We start from the raw sequence: 27,503 nt of genomic DNA, 5'->3' as shown, positions 1-27,503 counted from the left end.
TTGCTCATAGTTTGCCTGCTGCCTCTTCTATTATAGCAGTCAGAATTTTTGAAAGGCACAAAATAATTCAGCAGAAAGAGCATAATGTTCAGTTGCATAATGTTCACTTTCAATCAAAGTTTGCTATGGACACAGCTGTAAACTGCCATTTGCCCTGGGGTTATACAAGTTAGATTTTTCAATGATGACAAAACAGAACTATCTATTCATTGCACAGCTTCATGTCCAGCTTCATGTAAGGCCATAGGTATTACTGAGCACAATTGTTTTTGATCCAGTTAAAGATATTAGGACAGAAAAAAAAGAGGGGGATTCATGCTTATTGTCCAGTTACTCAATTTTTTAATGTGCAGAAAAGGCTGAATCACACATTCACAATTAAAACAGGTAATGAACAAGCGCCAAGTAAGGGAGAAGGAGGAAGAGAACAATTTACAGCAATGCAGCAGCCCCTCTAAAAGCATTGCCACTTATATCTACCTAATTCAAGTGTGAAACATTAACCTACTGGTAGCTAATAATTGGGAAAGGGGTGGAATTTGAAAACCATCCTGTGAAGTTTCCCTTTTCATTAAGCGGTTGGCATGGTGGCACAGCTAATCACAAAAACACCCATTTATCAAAAGGTAAACTCAGCTGCTGTCTGCTACCCACCTATATTCTTCTCCCTTTTCTATCCCATCAGTTAGTTCAACTTGTTTGGGGCTATGGAGCCGACTTCCAGATCAAGCACTCAGGTGCAACTCCTTATCACGTCTATGGAGATTCTCAGTCATCCAGGTCATGGTTATCCCAAAGGCGCTTTTTCAGGAGGCAATTGGATTTTCTTGTTTTTCTTTGAAGATGTTTCACTTCTCATCCAAGAAACTTCTTGAGCTTTTGACTGAATGGTGGGGAATGGGAGGATCTATATTCCTTGCAGACAGCTGGTCATTTGCATTCTTTTAGAGCAGGGGTGTCAAATTGGCAGCCTGTGGGCCGGATGTGGCCACGCCCACCCCAGCTCCACAAAGGGGAAATCGTTGCAAAACATCACGTGACAGCAATGTGACACAGTGAGTTTGACACCCATGTTTTAGAGTTGTTGAGGCCACTTGAAAGTTTATCTGTGTCTTCAGGAACACCTGAGTAGTGCAAATGGGTGCGGAGCCTTCTTGGATGCAGGATATCCAGTCAGAGCTGAAGATACTTTTTGGATGAGAAGCAAAATGTGTTCAAAGAAAAACAAGAATGTCCAGTTGCCTTGTGAAAATGTACAACTCCTTACCATGTTTACTTAGTAGGGCCTATGGAAGCCCACAGGCTCCTATACATAAAAGTGATATTGAAGGCAGATGCTGTAGGTATTGACAAGCTAGTTTCTCTCATGTTTTCAGTTAGAAAATATAAGTAAAAATCACTGGTGTGCAGATCCTGATAGTCATCCTCCTTCAGTATTTTGTAGTTGTTCAGTCATTCACAAAACAACAGATTATCAATTATCTTAGGCAAGCTTTTGGAAGAAGCTCAAACTTACAAAATATGTGGCACTGTAAGGGAAACTTATTTCCATGAGGACTACTTTTTCCTTTCATTTTTAAATGCATGTGCAAAAGTATAGAAACACATACTGCTAGATCTCTTACTTTATTATACACAAGCCTTTTTAAGGTCATTACAGATTGGCTGATGAAATGTTCAAATTAGTTTGGACCCATAAGTGGTAGCACCTAATATTCAAAACCCATTTGAGAAAGTTGCTAGATTCTTTATATAAGTATATCAATAATACATGAAGTAAAATCTATCTAATTTACTTAAATAATTTGAGCACTCGTGCTTTACAGCTACTGCTAAAGCAGAAATCTACAAGTTTATTCTTCTAGCTGAATTATAGCAGCAGTGCTGAAGTGATCACGTGGTTCAAAAGACTAACAAAACAGCTTAACAAGTTGGAAGGCAGGAGGGCAGCCCCATGTCTCTCTAATTAACTGACCTGGCTGGATTACTTTGGGACACAAAAGGTTTACAAATCTTCCAGAAAACAAATAAACTTGCATTCAGAAATATCCCTAGTGAGTGCACTTCCTCACCAGCATTCTGCCTTTCCAGCATGTGGAGTGGTACCTAAAGCCTCCATCCTACACCATACTCAAGCAAGTCTAACCTACCACACTGCAAAGTGTGGCTGGTGAAGTTTCTTTTCAGCAAATGACACTGCATGGGAAGGAAAAAAAAACAGAAAAATGCACCAATTACTGCCCTCAAATTGGCCCATAGTAAATGTATAAGGGCAGCACCACTCAAAGCCCCCTTATTGGGACAGATTATAACAACTGGGAGACCAATTATGTCATCATACATTTCTGCCAACTCTACCACTAGAAGAATACAGGGGGTCCTCATTTAGTTACTACAACTAGCACCAGCAGCTTCATTATTAAACAAAATGGTTGCTAAGAGAAATGATGAGCTTATGATCTTACTTCAACTTTTCTGCAAAGGTTGTAAAGTGAGAATTAAAATACCTTTTCATTACGACCATCATTTTGTGGCTTTCACTACTTGCTTTCACAGTAAAACAGGCAAAATTAATCTTGATAAAAGTAGTCCTGGATTTAAGACTGCTCATTTAACAGTGGAGGAAAGTTATAGCAGTGTCAAAAAAAAAGTGACTTACAATTCATCCTTGGAGTTGCAACCACTGCATCACCACCGTAATCACAGGTTCTTAATTTGATCCTTGGCAAATGGCTCATATTTATGACATGGATTTACTTAGCAGCTGTGTAAGTCACTTAACCATGTGATTCACTTGATTTCAGTAAAAATGATTGTAAAATTGGTTCCACTCATGACTTGGTTAACAACCATAATGTTTAGCAACTGTTAATTCTGGCCCCAATTGTGGTTGTAAGTGAAGGACTATCTGTATTTGCTGTTTTTGAAAAATATGCCGATGTAAATATATCCAGAGATCTTGCTACATACATCCTAGTGGAGTGCCTTTCAGCTGAAGATCCTGAGCAATCATAACTAGGAATGTAGTTATTCCTTCCCTGTCTTATCTTATGAATGAGATAAGGGACATTGAGAAGGGACATGCTCCTGACTCTTGAAAAATGAGGCCAAGGTTCCTAGATATATATTTTGAAATATTAGTGAAGTTCATCTAACACAGGGCTGTCAAATTTGTGGCCCGGATGCGTCACATCTTGGCCACGCCATGCCTGGTTTAACGAAGGGGGAAAAAGTTGTGATATGCCACGTGACAATGCCACAATGACGTGAGTTTGACACCCCTGATCTAACACAACAGAATGCTGGACTGAATAGCACTGAGTTATTTAAAACAGCTTCGTCCTACCTGCAGTTACAATCCTCTTACTGGTATAGGTAGAAGATCCTACCAAAATCATCCATAGGAGCACAGCTAATTATATTAGATATTTCTTTCCCCCTGCTCCCCTTTTCTCAAAATTGCTCCAGCATTGCAGGAAATAGTCATGGACATGGCAACTACAGTTATAAGTTCTGAAATTGGAAAGGTTTCTGAAGTCCATTCTCAAGTCCTCCTCAAGAAAAATCATTTCTGTTCTCCATTAAAGATAACATTTGCGCTCTGAATTCATACAACATTTCAATTGGTTTTAAACAATAAACAAATAATTTTATCGTCAGGATCACATATTAGCAAGCAGCCTAAGAAAATAATACATTGCTCAATGGAAAGATGCAAAAGTTGTATGTTCTCTTTGCAAGCAGTCTTTCTTCTCTCCTGAGATGATCGACAGTCAAATGGTGAATCTGGCTGGGTCATCACATCCAAGTCAGCATTAAACTCTAGAGCTCAGCAGCCAAAGCACAGTTCTCATTACTTTCAGTCATGTATGCATTGCCTCTGGTTCTGGATATATTGTCCTGAATGTCAAATTTATACGTGGTTCCCTGGAGTGATACTCCTTGGGAACACGGTGCTGAAAAAGATCCAGAACAGATATCAAATTGTATGAAAGGTATCAAATTGTATTTAAAATGAATTTCCTTAGAACTGCTATGCTTGGTTTTCTTCCAAAAAATAAAGAGGCCAAATCCCATCTTCCTTTTGTTCTTTTGTTTTGATTTTTTTTTCTGGTTAATAATACAACATTATTTGCTTACTGCACTATTTCACAGGTGGTAATCTTATGGCTTCTGGTTGTTCAGGGGGAAAAAACGTGTAGTTTTTTTTTGTGACCTATGAAAGACAAGCAGCCCAATCTCATAGCATAGTGGTCCCCAAACTTTGCAGCTTGATGCCCCGGCTGGGGGAGGGAAAGGGGAACTGGGCTGTGTGAGCAGCGGGCCGGCATATATGTGCACAGCTCCACTCGAGTGGAGCTCTGGAGTGGAGCTGAATGTGTGCCACGTGTGGCAGCCTGCCTCTGGCGTGGCCTGGTTCCGAATAGGCCACAGCCCAGTAGTGGGCTGAGGCCTGGGGACCCATCATAGCAAACAATTTTTCATTTCTCCACACCTGAATGTGTTTCAGTGTTGCATTAGTCTCAGGTTCCTATCACAGATGCTCATTGACTTACAAACCATTCATTAAATGATTGTCTGAATTACAACGGCACTAAAAAAAAGTGACCTATGACTAGTCATCATGCTTACAACCATTGCAGCATCTCCATAGTTCACACAATCAGAATCTGGATATGTGGCAACTGGTATCTACAACAGTTGCAGCATCCCGGGGTCACCATTTCCCACCCATTTCCATTAAGTCAATGGGGAAAGCCAGATTCACATAATGATTCACTTATTAACAATGACAGAAAGGTAATAAAATCAGATGTTATTCACTTAACAACTATCTTGCTCAGCAAGGGAAATTCTGGTCCCAATTGCGGTCATAAGTCGAGGACTATCTAAATATAGATCTGTATGGAAAAAAACAGCATTTGTATAATTTTTCTGTAGGCTCCTCACCTGCCAGTCTTCTTGAGTAGCTCCTTCCATCATTAGCAAAGTACCATGGTCCAATGGTATGTGAACTCTTTGCACATAAGTATAATCATTGTTATCCTCCTAAAAAAGATTGATTAAGTATAGTTAATCTACAGTCATAAAATTCTAGAAGTGGAAGCAGCTATTTAGGCTATTTTATTCAACCTCTGCCTAAGTAGATGTCTTAGCTTCTACTTGAATACAATGAATATAGGGAAATAAAATGTCCTTAAGCTAAGTGCTCTCATGACTTCCTAAAAGAATTAATGAATTTGTGCAATCCCTGGTTACTAAATCTAATAATATCCTTAGGGTTAGGCGTGGACCATCGCTACTCTTTTATTAAAGTTTAATCAGATAAAACAATGATACATTTTTCAATTTTATAAACATAAAATAAGTCAGAAATTGCAGCTAGTCCACAATGCGGTGATGCATGAAAGGCAGCATCCTGTAAAGCAGCAGTCTACATGCAAGTAGACTACAATGTGCCTCATTGGGAGAAGATTCTTTCACAGTCCATGAAGGAGAATAAATGATACATCACACGAATTTGGGTAAAAGCCCTGCTGGCCACAGCTGCCACACCTTTCATCAGAAGCTGCAAATCCAGAGGATCCCCAAATTGCACATTACGTCTGCCTGGGGAAAAAATGTCAGCCAGTTTGATCTAATGGTTAAGGCACTTAACTAGAAAGCAGCAATCCCGTGAGTTCTAGTCCCACCCATGAAGGCAGCTGAGAGCCCAACTCACCTCACAAGGTTGTTGCTGTGGAGAAATAGGAAGAGCAAGTTGTGTTGGATATATTTATCACCTTGAGTTATTTGTAAAAATAATAAAGACAGGATACAAATAAATAAAATCTACTGTAGTGGAAGCCCTGGGAACATTCAGATTTGGCAGGGAAGAGCTTAAGCATACCCTCACAATCCCATCTCCAAACAATCCCTGAAAGAAGACCTCAACAACTTGGTCACTTGGGACTGAGATACAGTAGAGTATCATCCAGATAATAATGACAGCAAATTCTGCTTCTGCAAATGACTTCAATCACAATCACAGGCTTAATACAGATGTTAAACAGGAGAGGCAAGAACAAACTGGCCATGAGAGGAAGAGGAGAACCACACAACATTTTTCCTCCCATTCTTAATCCACACAGTGCATTTGGAAAGATACTGGTACCATATTTAACAAGTTATGACATCTCTGTACTATGTCCTGGCCCACAACCCAACTGAAATGGGCCTAGATAACCTACTTCCTTCAGAGCCCTCTGAAGCTTCAACTCAAGTACCTTCTCAATAACAAAGAAGGGAAGATTGGAGACTGAGAAAAATATTCAGAATTGCTGGATCAACTAATGGCTTCTTGAGGAGAAGGCACATTGCCACCTCCTTCAAAGCAGGCAGAATCACACCCACATTAAAAGATCCATTCATCACCATATGGACCCAACCATATATTATCACTCAACAGGAGATATGAGGGGCATGGATCTAAAAAGCAGGTAATGGATCTTGTCCTTTCTCACGGGACACAGGGTCAAATGCTTTCCAGGGAACAAGACAAATTAGTTCTTCTGTCAAATTATACAAAGTGGCCCAGTCAGAGCCCTAATTCCATGATGGCGAACCTTTTCCATGTTGTCCCTAACTCCCCTGCCCCCCTGTGCATGAGTGCGCGACCCCCCCGGCACTGCATGCCTCTGCCCATGCTCATGTAACCCCCTGCACACTTCTGCGCATATGCGTGCATCTCCCCCTGTGCATGCACAGCAGATACCCAACAATCAGCTGGCTGGCGGGGGCAAGTGCGCATGTGCAACGAGGCTCTTCCGGGTGACCTCTTGTGTGCAGGCAGAAGTGGCTTTGTGTGCCACTTCCGGCACGTGTGCCATAGGTTTGTTATCATGGGCCTAATTCTTAGGTTTTATTCAAGAGAGGTCCAGGATAATGCAGATAGCTTTATGATTCATCCCAGCAGAGAAACAGGGCTGCTGGCTAATAGTCATGTATACTACAATGCAATGTCTAATTCAGACTCTTTATTTGTTTAGTTAGATTCATTCTTCTTCTATCCCCAATAGCATACTAAGTCTGTCTCTCTTGTCATTTCACCTCCAGGAACTCCTCAGAAAAAAAGGAAGCTTTTCAGGACTAAGGAAAAAGAAGTTGATGCAATCTCAAGGGCAACTAAAGTCTTAATTGGATTGCCTATCATACCCCTAAGTTCTCTGTGAAATCTATCAAAGTTTATTATTATGGGTCAGCTGGATCTGATAGGTCCAAGCTCTTAGCAGGGATGTGGAAAGAGCCAGTAAGCTGAAGAGGAACCAGAAAGTGATCTAACCATAATGAAGGACGGCTAATAATATCCTCCACCTTCACATCACACCACAACTACACCAAGATAAAAATCCAAGTCTAACGTATGATCCCCACTATGAGCTAGCCTCTAAAAATCTGGGATAGATTCCTGGTTGCCATGAACTCTTTCACCAGTCCATGCTGAACATCACATGCGACTTGAACAGGCAGAACAACAGCAAGTTCTGTTGGTGTGTAAAGTGAGAGTGGGCATGAGTTCCGGCAGCTGCTGGCTTCCCAAAAAGATGGAGAGGAAACCCAAAGGGCATCACCCCTCAGTGTGTCTCTATAGTTCCTGTTGAATTTCCCATCCTCTTGGTGATCTTAGCTGCCCTTCTCTGATATTTATATCCCATCTTTCCTCTAAGGAGCTCAAGCATTATAAACAGTTCTTCTGTTTCCACTAATTCTAGTAATACTCCTGTAAGCATTAGGTAATGACATAGCAATTGGCCTAAGCTGAGCACACCATGCTTATTAAATAAGAAAACAACCTGGAGTCAGATGTCTAATTCTAAACAATGAGATCTCTAGCAACTCTTGGAGTACCTCCAGATAAGGTTTATATTGTATTATATAAACCAGAGGTCAAGATACTGCCATTTTGTGTCCCACATAGTTCCATTACATGCACAGTCCTTTATATTACAAAAGTAATTCAGTTTAGTAGGAAAAAATAGAACTACACAATGTAATTGGTAGAACCAGAAACAAGTAAAAGGAATGATGAATTTCTGCAAGCAGTATTTCTACTATGAAGAAAACATCCAGAAAATGTTTTCCTAGGCTGAAATATTGATAAGATATTAGGCAATTGGTTAAAAAAAAATACTCCGAGGTCCATCCACACAGTGTATCAGACTTGAGAGAGGAAATGCTAGCAGCTTTATTACAGAAATTATTGATGTTCAAGATACCACAATAAATCTGGTTTACAATTCCATTGTCACTAGTTCAAGAATAATAATCAAGTAGCAGAAACTATAAATCACGGGAGATATCACTTTGGAGAAATACCGAAGTGGGAAAGAAAATAAGGCTGCAAAATTTCAGGTCAACAGACACTATTATTTGTGCTTCTGACTGACATAGAAGCCAACAATGATGCATAATGCAAGATATGGCCCTGGAGGTGGCTATCAAGCTTCTGTGTAGGATTGACTTGGCAGGATAATTGGCCTGAACAACTAAGATAGTTATGGATGAATATTTTGTCATGCATCAGTCAAAGCGTGGGAGGGAGATGAAGTAGCGGTAATTTGAGATAGCACATTTGCCAACACAGGAACCAAACTGATCCAACAGGAATGTATTCCCATTGAAAATCTGGGGCGCTGCTAGCATGCCACGAAACTCTTCAAATTTGTGGTATAATCAATGCAAGGTTCTGACTTTTATTAATATTTAGCACAACACTGACATTCAACATATCTGAAATCCTTTGCAGAAAACAGATCACTGTCAAGAGCTATCACCTTAACTATTATCCATCTATGAATCTCTGCACCTATATGTTCCTTTCTTTTAAAGTTAACAGACTTACTACTTCTGTAGTAAGATACAAAGAATCTCTCTGCTCTGGTAGTTATCATAATGATATTTGAAGCTGTTTTTACTTCCACAAGGACCCACTAATTTATGAATTCATGTCTCCTGCAGCCTTACAAATCAAACCAACATCCTATTTATTTCAGTGTTTTGCTTTTAAAATCAGCCTCATATTGGTTTTTTACAGATATTTTTTTCAGACATTATGACCAAGATGAATACCCCAATCGTTACATAATCTCCTGTTAGATATGTAGACATTCTATGCCTCATTTACAGCAAGGGATAAGGGAACCTGCAGCCTCCCAGATACTGGACCACACCTGCCATCATCCTCACTTAGAGAAGCAGAATGGGAGATTCATGGGTGTGTCACTTCCAATTTGGTACAGCAACCAAACAGGACAGGTACAGACTCCAATACATAGGACTGCAGGAAAAACAACTTTCTTTCCATAGAGGACCTATATATTGCACTGGTCAGGAGGGCTGAGAAAATATCTACAGACCCCTCATATCCTGGATACAAACTGTTTCACCTCCTCCCCTCAGAAAGTCACTACAGGCCATTCCATGCCAAAACAACTAGATACAGAGGAAATTTTCCCCTTGAGCCATTACTCTGCTGAGCACCTAATTCCCACAGTACTGTTCTATGTCTGAGTATATTCATCATGTGGTATGGCTGTATCCTTCTCATCTTCTCCACTACTTCCTCTTATTAGTGTCATCATTATTAAGATTACTACTACTCTGTTGTTTTGCAAGTACACTGAGAGCTTCTGCACTAGAGACAAATTCCTTGTGTGCCTAATCAAAGTTGACCAAATAAAGTATTCTATCTAATTTATGGAGAATCTGTTGTCTTGGTTTGGGCTATGCACACTTAATATTCACCCAATAGACATAGAAGAACTTCTGAGTAAGAACTCATATGCATAAACCATTATTACCTTCTTATCAATAAAACAAAAGGCCTTTTTTTCTGTTTTCTTTTAGCAAATAATTAATACACTTAGTATTCTTCAGTGGAGAGGATCAGACTTTGTTCAATATCTTACTGGAAAAAAACAAAATTATCTAGAGGCTAATCATGGATAGCCATTATTATCTAATATACACACCTTAACTCCTCCTCCTGCTACCTGTTTCCTTGGTTACAATCTTAGCGGCAGAGCTGCTGCCTGCCTACTATTACAGTTTGGCTTCAAAGCTTTCAATTTACATTGCAGTATAAGCTGAGAAGTTAACTGCAGTGAACTAATTCTTCGAGCAAATTCAGGGCTGTGTAGCAAAAAAACCCAGCAGAGGTAAATTTTGCAGATCAGAACATTTACCATTTATCTCAGCTGCGATATGTATTTATTTTTGGATGTTTTTATTTTTTAAATGCTTTTATTGTCTCAACTGTTTTTATAGTTTTAGAACTATAAGCCACCCAAAGTCACTGGTTGAAATGGGTGGCTACAGAAATCCAATGAATGAATGAATGAATGAAATCTAAGATATTTATTCTTTCTGAAATGAAAAGCCAAATTGCATCCTGAAAAATTAGTCACATTACATGTCATGTGTTTCCAACTCTATGTATATTACATTTATGCACGTATCCTTTTTGCAAGAAATCAGAATTCAATGTTCAAAAAAAGAGGTACTGAGCATATTGAGTAAAAAGGGTCCATTATCTTTTGTATCCTTGTCAATAGTCAAAGTTTTACTATAAAACTGCTTTTAATTTTCTAGCCACCTCATGCAAATCCCTGTCATCTGCAAATCTGATGATCACCATAGGGATTTTTTCAGATGCTTTCCTGAAAAGAAGACATAATATGGATAATACGTATTAAGGAAATTTATCTGATCAAAATATGCAATAATATTAGTTGGCAAGATTTGTTCTTGGCAAATCCACGTTGACTTTTAATTATTACCCTACCATTTTTAAGATGCTTACAAGCCTCCACTTCTTTTTTATCTATTCTACAATCATCCCAGGCACTGATACTAAACTGGGCTGATCCCCTCCTCTTCCTTATGGAGCCCCTCAAATATTGAAACAATAGTGGTGAATCTCTTGGCTTCCTCAGATAAGCTCACCTGACACTTTTGCCATCAGAGTAGAATACCACCTCTGAAAACAAATTCTAAAGTTAAATCCTCACTGGACCAATAAATATTTTTTTCTTTTTTCTTCTACTAGAAAAGAACTTTCAAGGTGTATCTTGTTAATTATAATTTAAATCATTAAAAATGAATATTGCAGCTTATCATATTTTATTCTTTTATAAATTACTCAGGAATGTATATTGATAGTGATTAAATAGATTAAATATTGGAAGATATTTCAAGACAAGGTAGAGGAAAAGGGAGTCTTTTTATGGAAGTGAAAAGACTCCTCATGCCTCATACATTGTGCATCTCACATTATTTCAAATTATTGATCAACTAATGTATTAAAAGGTTTTTGTAATGGGTTGTTTTAATTCAATGTGGAAAAAACTGTTTTCATCTCTAATCATCATCTTCACTACCAAACTATTCTATTTTCTATGGAAAATGAACCTTGGAGCTGGCTTTAAAAAATTGTCAGTTATCCAGGGAGCAAAGAATGACAATAGATAAAGTTTGTACCTAAACTTTTCGTTCAGAAGAAAAAGAAATTAAAAAATGGTCTTTAACACCAGGGGAAGCCAATCAGTTTCAAATCATTATTCCATTTGTTTAAATCTTATTAAACATTTGTTGTATTTCTCTATTTACTTATCTGAACGGATTTAAAACAAAAGATTGAGGTCTTCCATTTTAAAATTGGAACATACAGTTTCTGGATTTTCCAATCAGGTACAGTATATGATTAGAGCAAATGAGAATTGAACTGAAATTCTGCAATGTGAAATGGACCAAGTTAACTTGGAAGTCTGATAAATCAATTTGAACTCTCCCCCCGACATCAGTTTCTTTGCCTTAAATGCAATAAAACAGTGGTTAAGACCAGGTGACTTAGTTGTCCTTGAGAGGGGATATATTTTATATTAAATCAAATGTTACAGTTCCAATTTTGCAAAAGCATTTTTTTAAAAAATAAATATTTAAATCATTATTTTAAAAATTATCTTAATTAGAACTGGTTGATACATACTTTGCCAAATTTCTGCCTTATGAATATAGTCCTTAAGAAGCAATAAGATCATCTGTTTTCCTTATTTACTAAAAACAAATATACTATGGCAAGACTAATGATTCAATTAGTAAGAGAAAAAACTCACTCAAGTAAAATATTATATTGAATCCGCAGTAGATTAAGTCTTACCAGAGGTTGGATATCATTTTCCCCTTTGTGAAAAGAAAAATGCAAACAAAAGTTTTTCCAGTAAAACATTTTAGTATGTTCTAGATATGCATTAATTAGTTCAGTACACACAAGAAGTCGCCTTAAGAAGACAGACAAGTGGTTTAGCTGCAAGATTAATTGGTAGTTGCTAAACAAGAATGCAGTATCAGAAAGGACTATGGAAATGAAGGAAGCTTGTACTGAAACAAAATGCAAACAGTATTTTGCTTTTGGAGAGCAAATAATGGTCAACTGCATACTAAGTGATAATTAAAAAACTTTTTGGAGTGTTTTTTTAACAAGCTCTAAAAGTTTTGTTACAACAAAACTGCCACATGTTGAGTCAGTAGTCAAAAACACCAACGTGGAGTATTATTTTGTATTGTGCCAATATGTCATTTGGGTTATCACTGATAATATCCTTTAAGCCTGGCCGGAAATATGTTGTTTCTTTTGCTATAATAAATGTTGTTTACATTTACTAGGGAACAAATGCAGCACTGAATGCCAAAACAATATTTAATATTAAGTTAATGAGCATCTCAATAAAGAGTTTAACCTATTTCATAGCATACATGTTTTGTTATTCAGAACATATATTTAAAATTAAAAATTTGGGAAAAATTTAAGTTCTCTTCCTGTACATCAAACTGGCCTGATAAAGGAAATATTTTGCAGAAGCCAGATCTTCTATAAACTCATCTGATTTTTAATTAAAATTAATTTTTATTGTTTTAAATATATGGCTGGGCCAGCAAACCCATTGTCAACGAAAGTGCAGCCCATCTCTGACTAGAATTCCTACCCAGTGGAACCCTGAGAGTAAAATTCACTCAGTTTCTTGTGAAGGTAGATGGCCCCACATAAAAATTCTGATACCAAACATGGGAAGAGTGATCCACATGCTCAGATTGGTTTTTATAACCTTACATTTATGTATCTGAAAGTAAACAGATTACTGATAGAACTTTACTTTCAAGGGAATCTCAATTCTGATTCTATGATTTTTTTCCATTCAAGAACAATCTCCTTTATGATTATCAGATTCTGAGCAAGTTTTTTTCCACTTGCTTTGAATAAATTAGAAGAACCTATACAATCATTTACTTTAAACACTGACCTACTACCAAAACATCCTACCCCTATTACCAAATAGCTCATCAAATGCTATTTAGAGGTATGAATTGGTTAGTAATGGACTGGGTTTATGTGCTACCCAGCCATTTTTATATATGTGCATCAGAAAGAGCTATATTGTATTATGCATTTAAAATATTTAAAATATGTGTTTCAACTTTATTACATTCCAGCTTTATAAACTCACAGGCAGAGGCTTCTTCCTCATCTCAAACATCCGGGTAGCACCAAAGCTAAGTGATGCAATTACGGGGTTTTTCCCTAGCGCAGGCTCATCATCACTATGCCAGTCAACACTGTTCTTTTCATTTTGGTAAAGGTTACACAGTAGGGAGTTGAAAGTATTCTTAGTGAAATCTTCTACAAGATCCTTCAACATGGCCAGTAGTGGGTGCCACTGAAATCAGAGGGAAAAAAAAAGGAGGTAAACATCGCAAGTAGAAGCAAAGTCAGCGCCCAGTAAATAAGGGAGCTATATTGCTACCAAAAAGTCTGTTTCCAATTTTAATATTAGTAATTTGGAACATAAGGAAAAATATTGTACCTAGAACCTAAACTTGTGTTCACAATTTAAGCATAAATAACAATCTCTCATCTTATATATGTAGGAGCATATAGCAGTTAAGTGGTTACACTCTTAAGAAAGTGGGCAGTTTGTCAATATTTCTTATAAACTAGAGTAGGAAGTTAAAAAACAACAACCAGCAACCAAGAAGAAGATAACAGTAAATCATGTCTGTATTACTGACAAGAAAATGGACATATGCATGTAACTGTCAGGAATGATTCTGGGTGCAGCTCAAGGTGCTGTGACCAACACATTTCAAATCCTATATGGACTGGAGCCAGGCAATCTCAGATTTTGTCTTCCCAAGATGTCCTGGTAGAGAGAAATCCCCACCATTTGTAAGGTGGCTGAGAGAGGACTCAGAGGCAAGCAGTCTCTGCGGGAATACTCCTGTACTCATATAAGAACTGTACCCTCACTTCTAACATTCAGGAAGGTCTTGGTAGCATCCCTTTCCCACTGTACATTTGGAGATTCAGGTGAGAAAGGGAGATGTACCTGATGAATCCTGTTCTTTTGGTGGCACAAGATGTCTTGACTTACAAGAACTCTGTTGGGTTTTAAGTGGACTATATTTATTGACAACTTTGACAATGTGTCATTGTAACATGAACTGTATTTCTGTAAGCTATTTAGAGTCACGTGACTGAAGCAGCATTTCTTAATAAATAAACCTTTACATTATACAACTGTATCTTTACATACATATAAATACACATTTTTGCATCTGATGTACTAGACCCCTAGTTTCTTATATTCTACAAACAGACAGCTTGTGAAATCTTTTGGGGCTTAAGTGCCAGAAAGTTCATTAATATCTGATTAAATAATGTAAAAGCTTCATGACTAGCAATGTTCTTTGAGGCTCATCAAAGCTTGCATGTTTTGGAATATCGTAATTAATTGGTGCTTGGTCACAGCATTTTCTATTTTATGCCTCAACTATTTAAGGATAGTCCTCCTTTAGGGACAACTGGAACTGGCAACTCAAGTCATTAACACAAATGGTCACTGAATGAAACCGAGACTGTTCTTATGATTTTACTTTCTTTGCTTCACAGGTGCTCCTCAATTTATGACAACTGAGCCCAAAATTTCCATTGCCAGGTTTATTTAGTGAATCACTGCTCATTACTAACATGGTTGTCAGGTGAATCTGGCTTCCTCATTGACTTTGCTTGTCAGAAGATCACAAAAGGTGATCACACGATCCTGGGACATGGCAACCATCATAAATACAAGCTAATTGCCGAGTATCAAAATTATGATCAAGTGACCATAGGGATGCTGCAATGGTCATAAGTGTGAAAAATGGTCATAAGTCAGGTTTTTTTAGTGCCGTTGTTAACTTCAAATGGCCACTAAATGAATGGTTGTAAGTCAAGGACTAGCTGTATTTACCTATGACGTTTGCATATGTAAGGATAGGTCACAATTTTTTCATTATTGTCATAACTGTGAACGGTTGCTGTACAAGACAGTTATTAAGAGAGGATTACTTCTAATGTGTTATATATTCATCTTGTTGCAGATGCATATTTGAATTGCAAAAATTAAACCAGTTACAAAGTTGCTCAATTGGCAAGCTGCCTATATAATTCTTAATGGGAATTATAGTTCAAGTTACAAAGAACATTTCTAGAATTTCCTCAATGGTTTAATATCTATATTTGGGGGGAGGGGTGTTTCCCTTAGCAAACTAGGACATAAATCATAATTAAAGTCAGAATTAGCACTGCTATTTGATAGGAAAAACAAGCGTTAAGTTCCTCTCTCAATTTTAACTGAAGTAAGGAAAAATATTGTATGATTTCATTATGTGGCATGAAGAGTGAGTGACATTTACTCTGTTCTTTTCCTATACTGCCCTCCAGTGTTTGATAAATGCAAGATTCTTTTTTTCTTCTGGAAAGAATTTTCCATCCCTGAACAGAAATTCAGGTAAGATCACACAATATTTTAAAGTATATATTAATTAGGCTTATGTCCTACAGAAAACTCATGGGCTATATCTGTAAGTCAAAGGTTGGGAAGAAATCCTAATTAAGCAAAGGAACAAGAGGACAACAGGTTGAAAACTGAAAATGAGACTCAAAACAAATCATAAGAGATACTCTGTGAGTACAAACCACTACCAAAGTATGCAGACATTAAATGAAGATCTTTAAAAAAATATTCCATTTTCATACTCAATTCTCCAGTAACTGAGCAAGAAGAATGCATGTTCAAAATGCTTTAACTGTGAAAACAGCATAGCAGATGGAACAAACCAAGCTGAGTATCTAATTCTCTGCTCAATAAATGCATTCCCTAACTTCCTCAGCAAGGCACAGTAAGAATACTGTGTATTAAATATTGTTTTGCGAAAACATCAGGTACTTACTTTTTAACAAACTTCTATTCAGGAGAGAGGAAAAAAAATGGCCTTGAGAGTCAAGAGGAAGACTTGCTATGACAATGGTCAGAAAAAGAGGCCTTAAATCTAGGGCAGAAATTAACCTGAGTAAACTCAGACAAGATCGACCTTAGTAGCCACAACGATAAAGGGAGGGAGGAGGGAGGCACATTCACACTTGCAAGATTCTGTTACTATAGTTTATCAATAAAAGTAGTATCACATACACAATACTGGATTCCTAGTCTGATCTACCATGAAAGGATCACATAATCTCTTATGAGATCACGAAAAATTTTAAGGAACAGCTTGGTTTCTGTTTCAAAGATAATACTGTAAAGATAATTCAGCTGTGATTGAAGGATTTTCCACTAAAAAGACAATCTGCCTTATCCTGTCTCAGAGGATTTACCCCATTCACAATTCTCCACTGTTGTGTCAAGAAGTGGCTTTGCTGCTCTGATTCCCACCCCCTGTATCCAGTTGAGTTTTATTTTTTTCTCCTTGCCTGAAAAGAAATCACAGTGAAAGAGGAATGCCTCAAAGTCAGATCACCATTGTTATTACGGCTTTGTAATTTTATTTTTCAACTTTAAAAAACTCAAGATCCATACGTACATCAGGGTTTGCCTGCATTTCAAGTCTGGAATAGGTGTAGGGTAGTTTTCCATACCATGCTGTGAGTCTGGGTTCATCGTAAGATCGATCTATAGGAAGAAAATTGGATTCAATAATTAGGGCTACTATGGAAACCAATAATATATGCTTATAAAGTTTGCTGACATTTGGGGAATGAATGACTTAATGATAACTCTTTTAGCATTTTTTTTTTGCTTTCTCTAAATAAAAAATCTGAGCAAATGAGATTTTTAACTTGCAATTCATAAATAATACAACCAAGAAAAAATTATTCTAGGCTATTTGTACATCAATGAAGTCGTTCTGTTTGAAATACAAATATCTAGAAGGAAATTTGAGAAATAACACAAATGCCCTCAAATGAACTAAACTCAAACAGCTTATGGTTTGAATGTCATGGTACTTATATGCAAATCCAATAGATTAAAAAAAAGAACAGAAAAAGGAACACAGTTTGTTGTCTGACCAACTGAAAACACGCTGTTGTAAGAATCTGTACTACCACAGAAGGTGTAGTCCTAACTTCATACTGCCTGTTGAAATTCAGGAATAGACAGACCAGTTCAGAGCTGAAAAGACAACACTGAATCTTCAGCTTGTCGGCCTTCTCAGAAAAAAACAGTCACCAGCAAAACAATCAACCAGTATAAACAAAGAAAAATCACTAGTAGGTGCACAGAACCTTTCTGAACCTTTAGAGAAGGAAAAAAAACAAGTAATGGTTTGTTTTGGCTATCTCCTCAAACCAAACAAAGCAGGTTAGCTCTAAATCTGTGTGCTAAGTGGAGATTAGAACTGGTGGCAGAGGGCCAGGTATTTTGCTGTCTGCAGTGGATTCTACTAGAGTGAATACTTCAAGATTTACTGCTGGGCCTTGCAAAAAACAGTTAAAGGAGACTGATAGCAAAGCTACCGTGTCTAACGTGTGTTCTTTGCCTCCATGGAATTTCGTGGAACAGCTGATCAAACATCCAATCTGCTTCACTCAAGGAAATGAAGCCAGGAATCAAATGAATCCTAGAATAAAGAAAAGTCACATTACATGTTGATATTTTCTGATTTATTTCAAACTAAGACATTCCAGGCAGGTTCTGTGTTATTTATTTCCATCAAGCAAAGAAAACAAGTGGATTGCTAAGAAAAGAGTACACCACCACCACCACAATATTGTGAGTTGCTTAGAAGCTATCCAGCTCTTTCACTCCCCACTTGCTTATGTTTGTTGTATTGTTGGAGATTTTTTTTAAGCACACATTTTTTTTCTTGTATCTTGCCTGGAGGACAGAAAATAGTCTCATGGCATCCATTTGGGAAATAAGAATAGAGAAGTAGAAGAAAGGAGAAGTAGAGTAAGTAGATGATTTATGCTGAAAAGGTGATTGGGAAAATATTGTTAATTCTTCTAGACTTCTCAATAACCTTCAATACTATTGCTCATTATGAGGCAATGGCATTGAGTCAATGATAGGCCAATGCAAGCATAATGTTATAGGGTTCCAGGTCATTCAGGAGAGACATTTGGAAGCTATAGATTCTTTGAAGCAGATAAGAGGTCAGTGAGGATATACAAGTCAAAATGTGCATTTGTGTAATTTGAATCTGATTTGTGTAATTTGAATCTAGTTATAGCACCAATTAATAAATAAAGTTAAAGATAAATGAAACAGATCTGGAATTTCATGTAACACATTTTGAATCACTTTGGCTCTTGTATAAATAACATGACAATAAACAGAAGAGAGAGATTACTTTTTCTGAACACAAATCCTCTTCTGTAAGTGGTAGGAGCTCTCTGTAAGTTATTCTTCATTAGAAATAAAAAATTAAGTTCAATCATGTTCTTTTGTTAGTGCAAATATTTTTTATGCATCATGGAGAAAGTAAGATTTGGAAAGGAATGAAGTTCAATGTTCTGCTAACAAAAAGTCTATGGGTAAGTTCCCAAGCCTTGCAAGCAGATATTTCTTCCTCTTGTAGCATTCTTTGGATCCAGCAGAAAAAAAAAAGATTAAATAAGCCAGATACAAGATTTACTCAACAGGGCAGGAGAAATACTCAAAATATTTGTCAGCCTATTCTTATTGTACAATAAAGGGAGATTCCCAAGTACGTTGCCTTCTGCTTAGGGGTAAAAAAAAAAACCCTCAGAATTTTAAATCTAGCAAATAAATATATAACATTGTTGGATGGTAACTTATAGGAATGGTCTTGACCCAATGATTCTTTTCACCTGAAGATTTCGTAAAACACTGTTTTAAAAAACAGCTAAACTTCAACTACATTGTAGACTTATAAGGTATCTGTCAGAAAAGAAAGCCAATATGGACAGTGTTACTAGAACAAGTATCTTTGATTAAAGGTAAAAGGATGTGTTTAACTTAGGTGAAAGTTATTTATTAATACATTTTATTAATATATTTCTGTACAATACCATGGTCCTCCATGTCTGTTGTCCTTTGTAACATCTTTGCTATGACTTAATAATAATTCAAATAATTGAAATATAACCCTAACAGAACTATTCTGCAAGAACACACACACAAAAAGTGTTAGATACTTACTTTGATATTCCTGAGGGCAATGTGCTGATCTCATATAGACCCTGTTTTCTGCAGTAGAGGAGGGGAAAAAATACATCATGGTTGGGTAGACATAAAAGGTTCAAACTATTAATTAGGGTTAGAGAAAGAAAATTAACCAAATTGAAGGGAGTAGGAGTAAAAACATATTACAGGTAATCCTTGACTTGTGATTATTCATTTAGTGACAGTTCAAACTTGTGACAGCACTGAAAAAAGTGACTTATGACCTGTCCTTGTACTTATGACTGATGCACTGTCCTCATAGTCATGTGATTGCATTTAGGTGTTTGGCCACTGGAATGTATTTACAATTGCAGCATCTTGGGAACATGTGATCACCCTCTGTAATCTTCCCAAGGAGCTTCCAGCAAGCAAAGTCATTGGGGAAGCCAAATTTGCTTAATGACTACATCGCTTAGTGTAAGAGCAACCAAGTCAAATGATCAAGAGATACCGGTATTAAAACGAACTAAAACTGAAAATACTCACTCTATTACTCTGGGTTCTGGGACTTTGCATACAACCTAAGGATTAAAAAACACCATATATTTTTAATTTATTTATTTATTTATAAATAAATAAATAGTTTACTTTGGGGGGGGGGAGTGTAAAAATAATTAAATATTATATATTTTGCAACCAAAGTGACAAATATTGCTGAAGAGTCCAATAATAATTGTTTGGTTATGCTGTTCTATGATGCTAATGCATCTGAGTTGGGAGACTATTTCTTTAAAGAAAATGCACACAAGAAACGATTAAAATGTGCTTTTAAAATCAGCTCAGGCAATTATATATATATATACACACACACACACACACACACAAAGCAATAACAATATAATACAACATTTTTACCTCTTCAGGTGCTTTAAAAACAAACTTTCTTTTAGATGAAAATTCTGCCTCTCCTTGAAATGTGGATGGTGCTGAATTGGCAAATGCTGGATTTCTAGCATTAGAATTTCTAGAGGCTGACACAAGAAGGAACAGTATCAAACTAGATAACAAGAATTTTCATATTTTCAATGTTATTTAGTAATCTTACTTTCAAATTAAGAGTACATTCACACACACAAAAGTAACATTTTATCCTTTGGTATTTTTACTTCAAACGGTGGTATGGTGATGCTGGGCTTCTCAGCTGAAGAGCCGGCAATCCAGGTTTGAGACCTGAGCACCATGTGATGGAATGAGTTCCTATCCTTGCTCTGGCTCCTGCCAACCTAGCAGTTCAAAAGCATGCAAATTTGAGCAAATAGGTTATCACTTCAATAGGTAGGTAACAGTGCTTCATGATATCATGTTGGCCTCATGACCCATGAAAATATCTTTGGACAGCACTAGCTCAATGCCCTCGAAGCTGCCCCCTATAGTCGGCAACAACTAGTGGAGTAAAATCCACAGGGAATCCTTTACCTTTTACTATCTCTACTTCAGGAACTGTGATTTTTGTGAGGGCTCAAAGTTTTGAGAGCAATTATTTCTTCCACGTAGAGCCCCCATGTGTGAAGTACTTTTGAAAATCTGATATTAAAAATAATACAATCTGAAATCAGGTTTATTATTTTTTCATGTTCTTCTTATGAAGATATGCATGGAGGCTTTGAGACAGGCTAAAATAAGCATATGAATCACTTCTCATGGTTTCATTTCCTTCATGCTATTAATGAAATCTATACCTTTGTGTTGAAACCACATTTTTATAGTTCTAATAAAATCTATTATAGCAAGCTCTATGGGGTTTTTAAATAACATCTTAAAAACTTATACCATAATCCTATATTTTAACTAGCAGTAAGCTTCAAACATTAAATAGGATTTATTTCTGAGGGACCATGCATACAATTAGACTGAAGTGACCTTTACTTAATTGTTCAATTATCTGAGCCATGGGGAAATATACATATTAATGTGTCATATTTAGTGAACAAACATTTGAAAAGTCTCCTATTTATCACAGTCAAAATTAGGTCAAAGGTTTCTAAGAACCCAGATCAATAATCACTGAAGTTAGGAAACTGTTTCTAGAGTCTCCATTCTAAAGATCTTAGGGAGGCAATTAAAGGCCTTGTTTTGACAGTCTCCCTTCAGCTGTAGAGATGTAATTGTTTTAAATAATATTTTATTTCCAGAAATGAAAAGCTAGCATGTTTCAAACCAACCACCATCCTCAGGCATTTCTAATTACCTCTCTGTTTTACAGGTTTGGGAGAGGGAAGTGATCAGGAAGTATACCTATACCCCTTTATATAGAAGCACAATAAAACAAGGTGGTAAAGAGCAGGATAAGGGAGATACATATCAATCTACTTTGGAGGTTTTGTCACAAGTGACCATTTTCTGAGAAGGCCATGAAGATTCCAAATGTTTCCACTAGCCTCTAAATCAGAGGTCTCCAAACTTGGCAACTTTAAGACTTGTGGACTTCAACTCCCAGAATTCTCCAGCCCAGCTCTGATCTTAAAGTCTTAAAGTCGCCAAGTTTGGGGACCTCTGCTCTAAATTTTTGATGTTTTTCATTAAAGCAAAATGCCTTGTGCCGCTAGTACACATGGTCAAAAAGACTTTAATGGCCCAACAAGCCAAAAAATGTTTGATCTAAATATCTGAGCCCAATAGTGGGTCAGTAGTCAAAAGATAGCTAACTTGAAAATAAAATAACTGTCAGAGTAGCAGCCGATAGAAATCAATCTAGTAAACTAGTTCATAGACCGAAGGGGCAGCATAGAAGAACCCCCTTCTGTAGTACTTATGGGCAGGGAGAAGATCTCTATGAATTGGCAGTAGTCTTCCTGCTAGTCAATACGTTTAATTTAGTTTATTTATATACATTAGAACAAGACAGCATTTACCTGAACATGAAGTCATTCTGCTATTACCCTGGTTGGCCCAGCCACCCTGGACTCTGGCTTTCTGCCTTTTATTTTCCATTACTCTTCTTTACCAGTCTTGTTGTAAGGTGTTTAACATTCCTAAATCAAAATATATATATTAACACACTGCTAAACAGCTTAGATCTTAGTTCCTACTGCTTTTGAAGAAGCGGGTAACAGGGTATAATGCATGAACAGAAAATAAAGAGTATTTATACATTACTAGGAAACAAAATCTCTTAACATTGCATCATCGCTAACGATAGGTAATAAACTGCCTTCCATCCAAAATGCAGCAGCACCCAAGTTCAACAACCTTGCATTGTTTTATAGGAATAGGTCCTGTTAAGATCAAAAGCCATTATTATTGTTGTTATTGTTATTATTTTCAGTTTTTCTTAACCAGGAATTTCAAGAAATGGCTCGGTGTTTGCCTGACAGGGCCATCAACTATCCTGGGCAAAGCAGGCCCAAGGACATCTTGTAAGAAAGCAACCTCGTGTTTACATTGGAAGTAACACGGATATTAACACTGCAGATTGAACTGCTGCACACTATAGTCCATGAGTGCAGAACCAACTCCTTGCTTGGTGCAACACCAGCCAAGGATTATGGGTCCTCGGATTTAATAAATCCTGAGGTCACTTATGTGGAAAAAACGGGAGCGGGGAGAGTGAACAATAAATCAGGCTTAGATTTAAGTTATATCGTTCTGTCTTCCTCCTCCCCACTCTCTTCCCACCCCCACCCCCAGACCCAAAGCACGAGCTCTAAAATTCCCCCGGCTACAGTACCGCAAGGCTTTTAACACTTTTAATGCCTCTTTCCTTCAGTCCACCTTCCCACTTTTTTAAAAAAGAAAAACAAGCGCTTGCAGACAACAGAGCTACTCACACAAGCGCGCCACCAACAACTACACCCTCCGCCGTAGGCGACCTCCACCAAAGAGCGGGGGGGGGAAGGGAAATAATAATTAAAAAAAGCCCTCCAAGCCCACCTGCGCGCGCACTTTCCGAAGGACCCGCCCTTTTCTCTACGGCATTTTTTTGAGCAGAATAAGCGACTTCCTCGCGCCGGTATCATTGGGCGGTAAGACGTCCTTCGCCCCACCTACCGTTACGTCTCCGCTCCTATCCGCGGATCGAAGCGTAAGGAGCGGGAGGCGGGGCTGCAATCGTTGTCTTGGTAAAATTCTTGGAATCGGTTCTCCGAAGAGCAGCCTCGCGATGCTCGTTGGAAAACTTTCCCGGGTCCCCACCCCGGTTTCCTTCTGACTAGCATGACTAGGATGTTTACGGCAGGATCTGAGCGGGAGACTCTCGGCCGGCTGCTGTTTCTTAGCAACTGGCATTCTGAGACGAGATGCTTAATGACAGGCTGCATAGCTTTACCCTCCAAGTTTTCATCAATGGTGTTAGCAGTTTCGCATTTTAGGCTTTAAAATGAGAATTAGCTTTTACAGTTATCTCTTAAAGATTAAGTGTGCCTGGAACTCCTGATTTATGGCTTGATCTGACTTGTTTACTTAAAAGCAAGGCTGTGATGCTTACTGGAGAGGGAAACTAAAATAAACGGAAAGGCTTTAGCCAGATTGTGACTTAAATCGTTTTCTACGCTTGTGTTCACTTTTTTTAAAAAAATATTTTGATGCACACTCAGAAGCAAGCAAAGAAAAAAGCCTAATGTTTTGCAGTCTGCTAGTGATCAACCCAAACCTAACAACCAGCCCTGACACTAAAGGCAGAAATAGGGTTTATCTAAGAACTCTTTGTTGCAGACTGTTGTATGAAGACACATCCTTTTGCCAAATCTGAATCTGCCTTCATTTCAAACTCACTAAAGGAGTTAGACTTAAATTGTCCTAAGCAGGGTTGATGCAATCTAATACATTTTGCCAAGCCATTAGATTGGAAATGAAATCTGTTTACCAATATAGCTAGGATCGACCCTTGTAGACTATTTAAAAAGTATATGGGCAAATCTCTTGACCTCTGGTTCTAGCTTCACTGGACACCATGCAGTTCCCCCCCAAAGAAAGCAACACAATACCTGTGATGTATCAGAATTGCACAATACCTGACCATACCGTGGGCTTTAATGGTTTATTGCAAAGCTGAAAAAGCATACACCTGCAATGAAGGAAATCCCCTCTGCCACCACTCCCCACCCTGCTCCACATAAAGAGCCCACAGAAATATTGGAAGTTGGCATTTGCCAGGATAAGGAAAAGGAAGAGTCTCTTGTGTTTGTGATGTTATTGTAAACTAAATCATTTGTGTCAAATACCTAGTATTGTAACTGCCCACTGCAGGTAAAGCCAGGAGCTGGAATTAAGATAACTCAACTTTGTCTGTGCTAGTGTTAGAATACTTCGACTTCCTTGGACAAACCTACAATTGGCTTCTGAGGCCTTTGAACTATGGTGCTGGAGAAGACTCCTGTGAGTCCCTTAGACTGCAAGGCAGTCAAAACCACTCAGTCTTAGAGGAAATCAACCCTGACGGCTCTTTAGAAGGCCAGATCCTGAAGATGAAACTCAAATACTCTGGCCACCTAATAGGAAGGAAGGACTCACTGGAGAAGAGCCGAATACTGGGAAAGATTGAGGGCAAAAGAAGAAAGGGACGACAGAGAATGAAGTGGCTGGATGGAGTCACTGAAGCAGTAGGCATGAGCTTAAATGGATTCCAGAGGATGGTAGAGGACAGGAAGGCCTGGAGGAACATTGTCCATGGGGTTGTGATGGCTCAGACACGACTTTACAACTATCAACAACGTAAAATGGAGAACAAATCCTGAACAAGTGTTGATAAATGTTCCTATTTTGCATGAGCAAGTCTGACTTGTTTTTTAAATAAGTTCCCTCTTAGGAGGGTGAAACCAACAGCTTCAGAATACCTGCACTAAACCAAAACCAAATGAAGCCAGCCATATGTTATACTCTGCTTTATCTCTAAGCACTAGTATTTATACAATTTCTTATTGAAGCAGCCCTTCAGTGAATTGTGGGAGGGAAATAATAGAAAGTGTATACCTTGTGTGTTAAGATGCACACTGGTTGACAGCATGTGTCATTGTTTTCTGGTTCCTATAATTGCAGTCAATGGCATTCTCACAATCCTTTTTGTACTGATGCGCTGTAATTATTCTTATACCAGCTAGGCCAGCATTTTAGGGCTTTTCGTGTGACATAAAGTTGGGATTGTTTTTGTTTATTTGGTAAAGTTGTTTTTATATAGAGGATTTTTAATATTTGTGGTAGTTATGTTCTATAAAGCCACCACAAATATTGAGTTAGCAAATGCCGAAATAGATTGAGAATGTGCCTGATAACATTTTCAACACACTGTATGTCAGCAAGTGATCAAAAAGTGCTATATTTATTTTAGTAATTAAATATTTATGCTACCCACCTCCCGAGTATTCTCAGGTGACTCAGTATTCATTTTGTGATTGCAAATACATGTTAGTGAATAGGCAAATGGTAAATAACAATTGTATATCCTGTTTTACAATGGTGAAAAAGAGCCATCTAAGCAAGGATGTCAAATTGGCAGGCCGTGGGCCAGATGCATCATGTATAGGCCCCACCCACCCAAGCTCTGCGAAGGGGGAAAACATGATACACCATGTGATGGCGATGTGCTCTTGTGAGTTTGACACCCATGATCTAATGGATCCAATTACAGGCAGAGGGAATTCTAAGGGCTACAAAGAAAAAAAAAAGGACTCAGGAGTTTGATGGCTGGAGATCCCAGTTTATCCACCCTTCACTACAAAGTTCATTTTTCTTTTATGTGGTGTGTTAAACATCAGAAACCAAAATCCGCAGTCAGCATGACTGCAGCAAAAGAGAATCCTATTCCATTATAGAAATTTAGAAGTACAGATCATGTTATGTCTCCTCTTGGAAATTCAAACGAACAAACAGAAAGCAGCCATTTCACAATCAAATCAAACTGAAGGAAGTAACAAGATAAGTGCTGACAGAAACTGTTAGGACTCCCCTTCGAAAATCAAACAAACAGAGAGCTCTTTGCAGTAACGTCCTCATTCAAAATAGTCATTTTGTTCCTGGCGAAAGGCACCAGCTCAGCTGTGTCCTTTTATACCCATTAAGGCAACGTGCTAATTAACTGGCTTGCCCTTCAGATTAACGTTTCCTGGTTCTGACGTCAATCCACGATCTAACAGTCATCAGAGTCAAAACTCCCAACAGGACTGATCCTTCCAATCACAACACTATCCCCCACCGCAGGGCCCTTCCCCCGAGTCTGATGATTAACTTGACGATGTTTCATTGACAACCCCACTCTGTCTCCCACAGCCAATGGAGGCGTCGCTCGTTCCAGTTGTCTCAGGTGGTCTACACATTGGAGACTTGGAAAAGAAATACCGTTCTGCGACCAAGTCACCAACGGATTGTGCAAATGCAACCAGGACATTCCGAGCACCAAAGGGAGATGAAGGTTCGAGGTGATATAAAAACTTATCGCCTCCTCATGATCCCCAATGATCATACGCACTGGCTGGGTGGCGAAACGAATGGGCCCAGACTTCAGCTCACGCCCATCCACGGTTTCCACCTTAATGGGTGGATGTACAGCAACCAACGGGATCCCATAGTGCGTAGCAAAAGCTCGGTCCATAAAGCTGGTTGTAGCCCCTGCGTCCACCAACGCAACAGCGGGAATTCCCTCCTTCTGTGACTGTAGAAAAATTCGAGTGTCCAAAAGTAAATGCCGAGGAGGTCCAGGATTTACTTCAGCAATTTGAGGTGGGGATGTGAAATGTGTCCGACCTAGGGTTTCCTTGAGGTCAGGTCTACCCTGTTTTCCTGATGAGCCAAGAGTGGTTTCAGGTACGGGTCTGCGGGTCCCTCTCCGTTTGGAGGAATTAACAAAATGTCCCAGACACCCGCAATAAAGGCACAAGCCTTCCTGGAACCTTCTCGAACGTTCTCGCACTGTTAAGCGAGGGCGGAGTGCACCTAACTCCATCGGCTCCTCAACATTAACCATGGGTTGGAAAACTCTCGGTGGCGTGGGTTGTGCACGAGAAAACGAAGATGGTTCCATACCGAGCCGTT

At 38.2% G+C, this 27,503-nt stretch overlaps 1 protein-coding gene and 1 long non-coding RNA gene across 3 annotated transcripts; one reads left to right on the top strand and one right to left on the bottom strand.

Annotated features, from left to right (window-relative positions):
* Positions 1–319: 319 nt before the first annotated feature.
* On the top strand, positions 320–1,937 carry LOC148128170 (uncharacterized). Its single transcript, XR_015740945.1, has 2 exons — positions 320–1,036; positions 1,471–1,937. It is a non-coding gene; the product is annotated as an uncharacterized LOC148128170 (long non-coding RNA).
* Positions 1,608–23,537, bottom strand: ALKBH3 (alkB homolog 3, alpha-ketoglutarate dependent dioxygenase). 2 transcript variants are annotated; one of them, XM_026707387.2, is made up of 10 exons: positions 23,412–23,537; positions 22,394–22,513; positions 20,397–20,512; positions 20,028–20,062; positions 19,518–19,565; positions 17,870–17,973; positions 16,936–17,024; positions 13,542–13,751; positions 4,951–5,049; positions 1,608–3,956 (listed from the first exon to the last, which is right to left on the bottom strand). In XM_026707387.2, exons 2-10 carry the CDS (start codon positions 22,470–22,472, stop codon positions 3,864–3,866), a joined length of 873 nt encoding a protein of 290 aa, XP_026563172.2. In that variant the 5' UTR covers positions 22,473–22,513; positions 23,412–23,537; the 3' UTR covers positions 1,608–3,863. The 2 variants fall into 2 exon arrangements, with proteins under 2 accessions (XP_026563172.2, XP_026563163.2); XM_026707378.2 differs by lacking the exon at positions 23,412–23,537 and adding an exon at positions 23,309–23,364.
* Between the last annotated feature and the right edge of the window lie 3,966 nt (positions 23,538–27,503).

Source organism: Pseudonaja textilis, chromosome 1 (genome assembly GCF_049901715.1).
Source record: "Pseudonaja textilis isolate UNSWEBS1 chromosome 1, rPseTex1.2, whole genome shotgun sequence".
NCBI lineage: Eukaryota > Metazoa > Chordata > Lepidosauria > Squamata > Elapidae > Pseudonaja > Pseudonaja textilis.
The sequence above is the reverse complement of the archived record's forward strand: the minus strand, read 5'-3'. Positions and strand labels throughout refer to the sequence as shown.

What these genes read in the sequence shown, in the direction of transcription:
- ALKBH3 (XM_026707387.2), bottom strand. Translation starts at nt 22,472, where the DNA reads ATGGAAAATAAAAGGCAGAAAGCCAGAGTCCAGGGTGGCTGGGCCAAC. An exon ending in TTGCCCTCAGGAATATCAAA is followed by an intron (nt 17,974 to 19,517) that starts GTAAGTATCTAA and finishes TCTTTATTCTAG; the next exon opens with GATTCATTTGATTCCTGGCT. An exon ending in AAGAACACACGTTAGACACG is followed by an intron (nt 17,025 to 17,869) that starts GTAGCTTTGCTA and finishes TTCTTCCTATAG; the next exon opens with ATCGATCTTACGATGAACCC.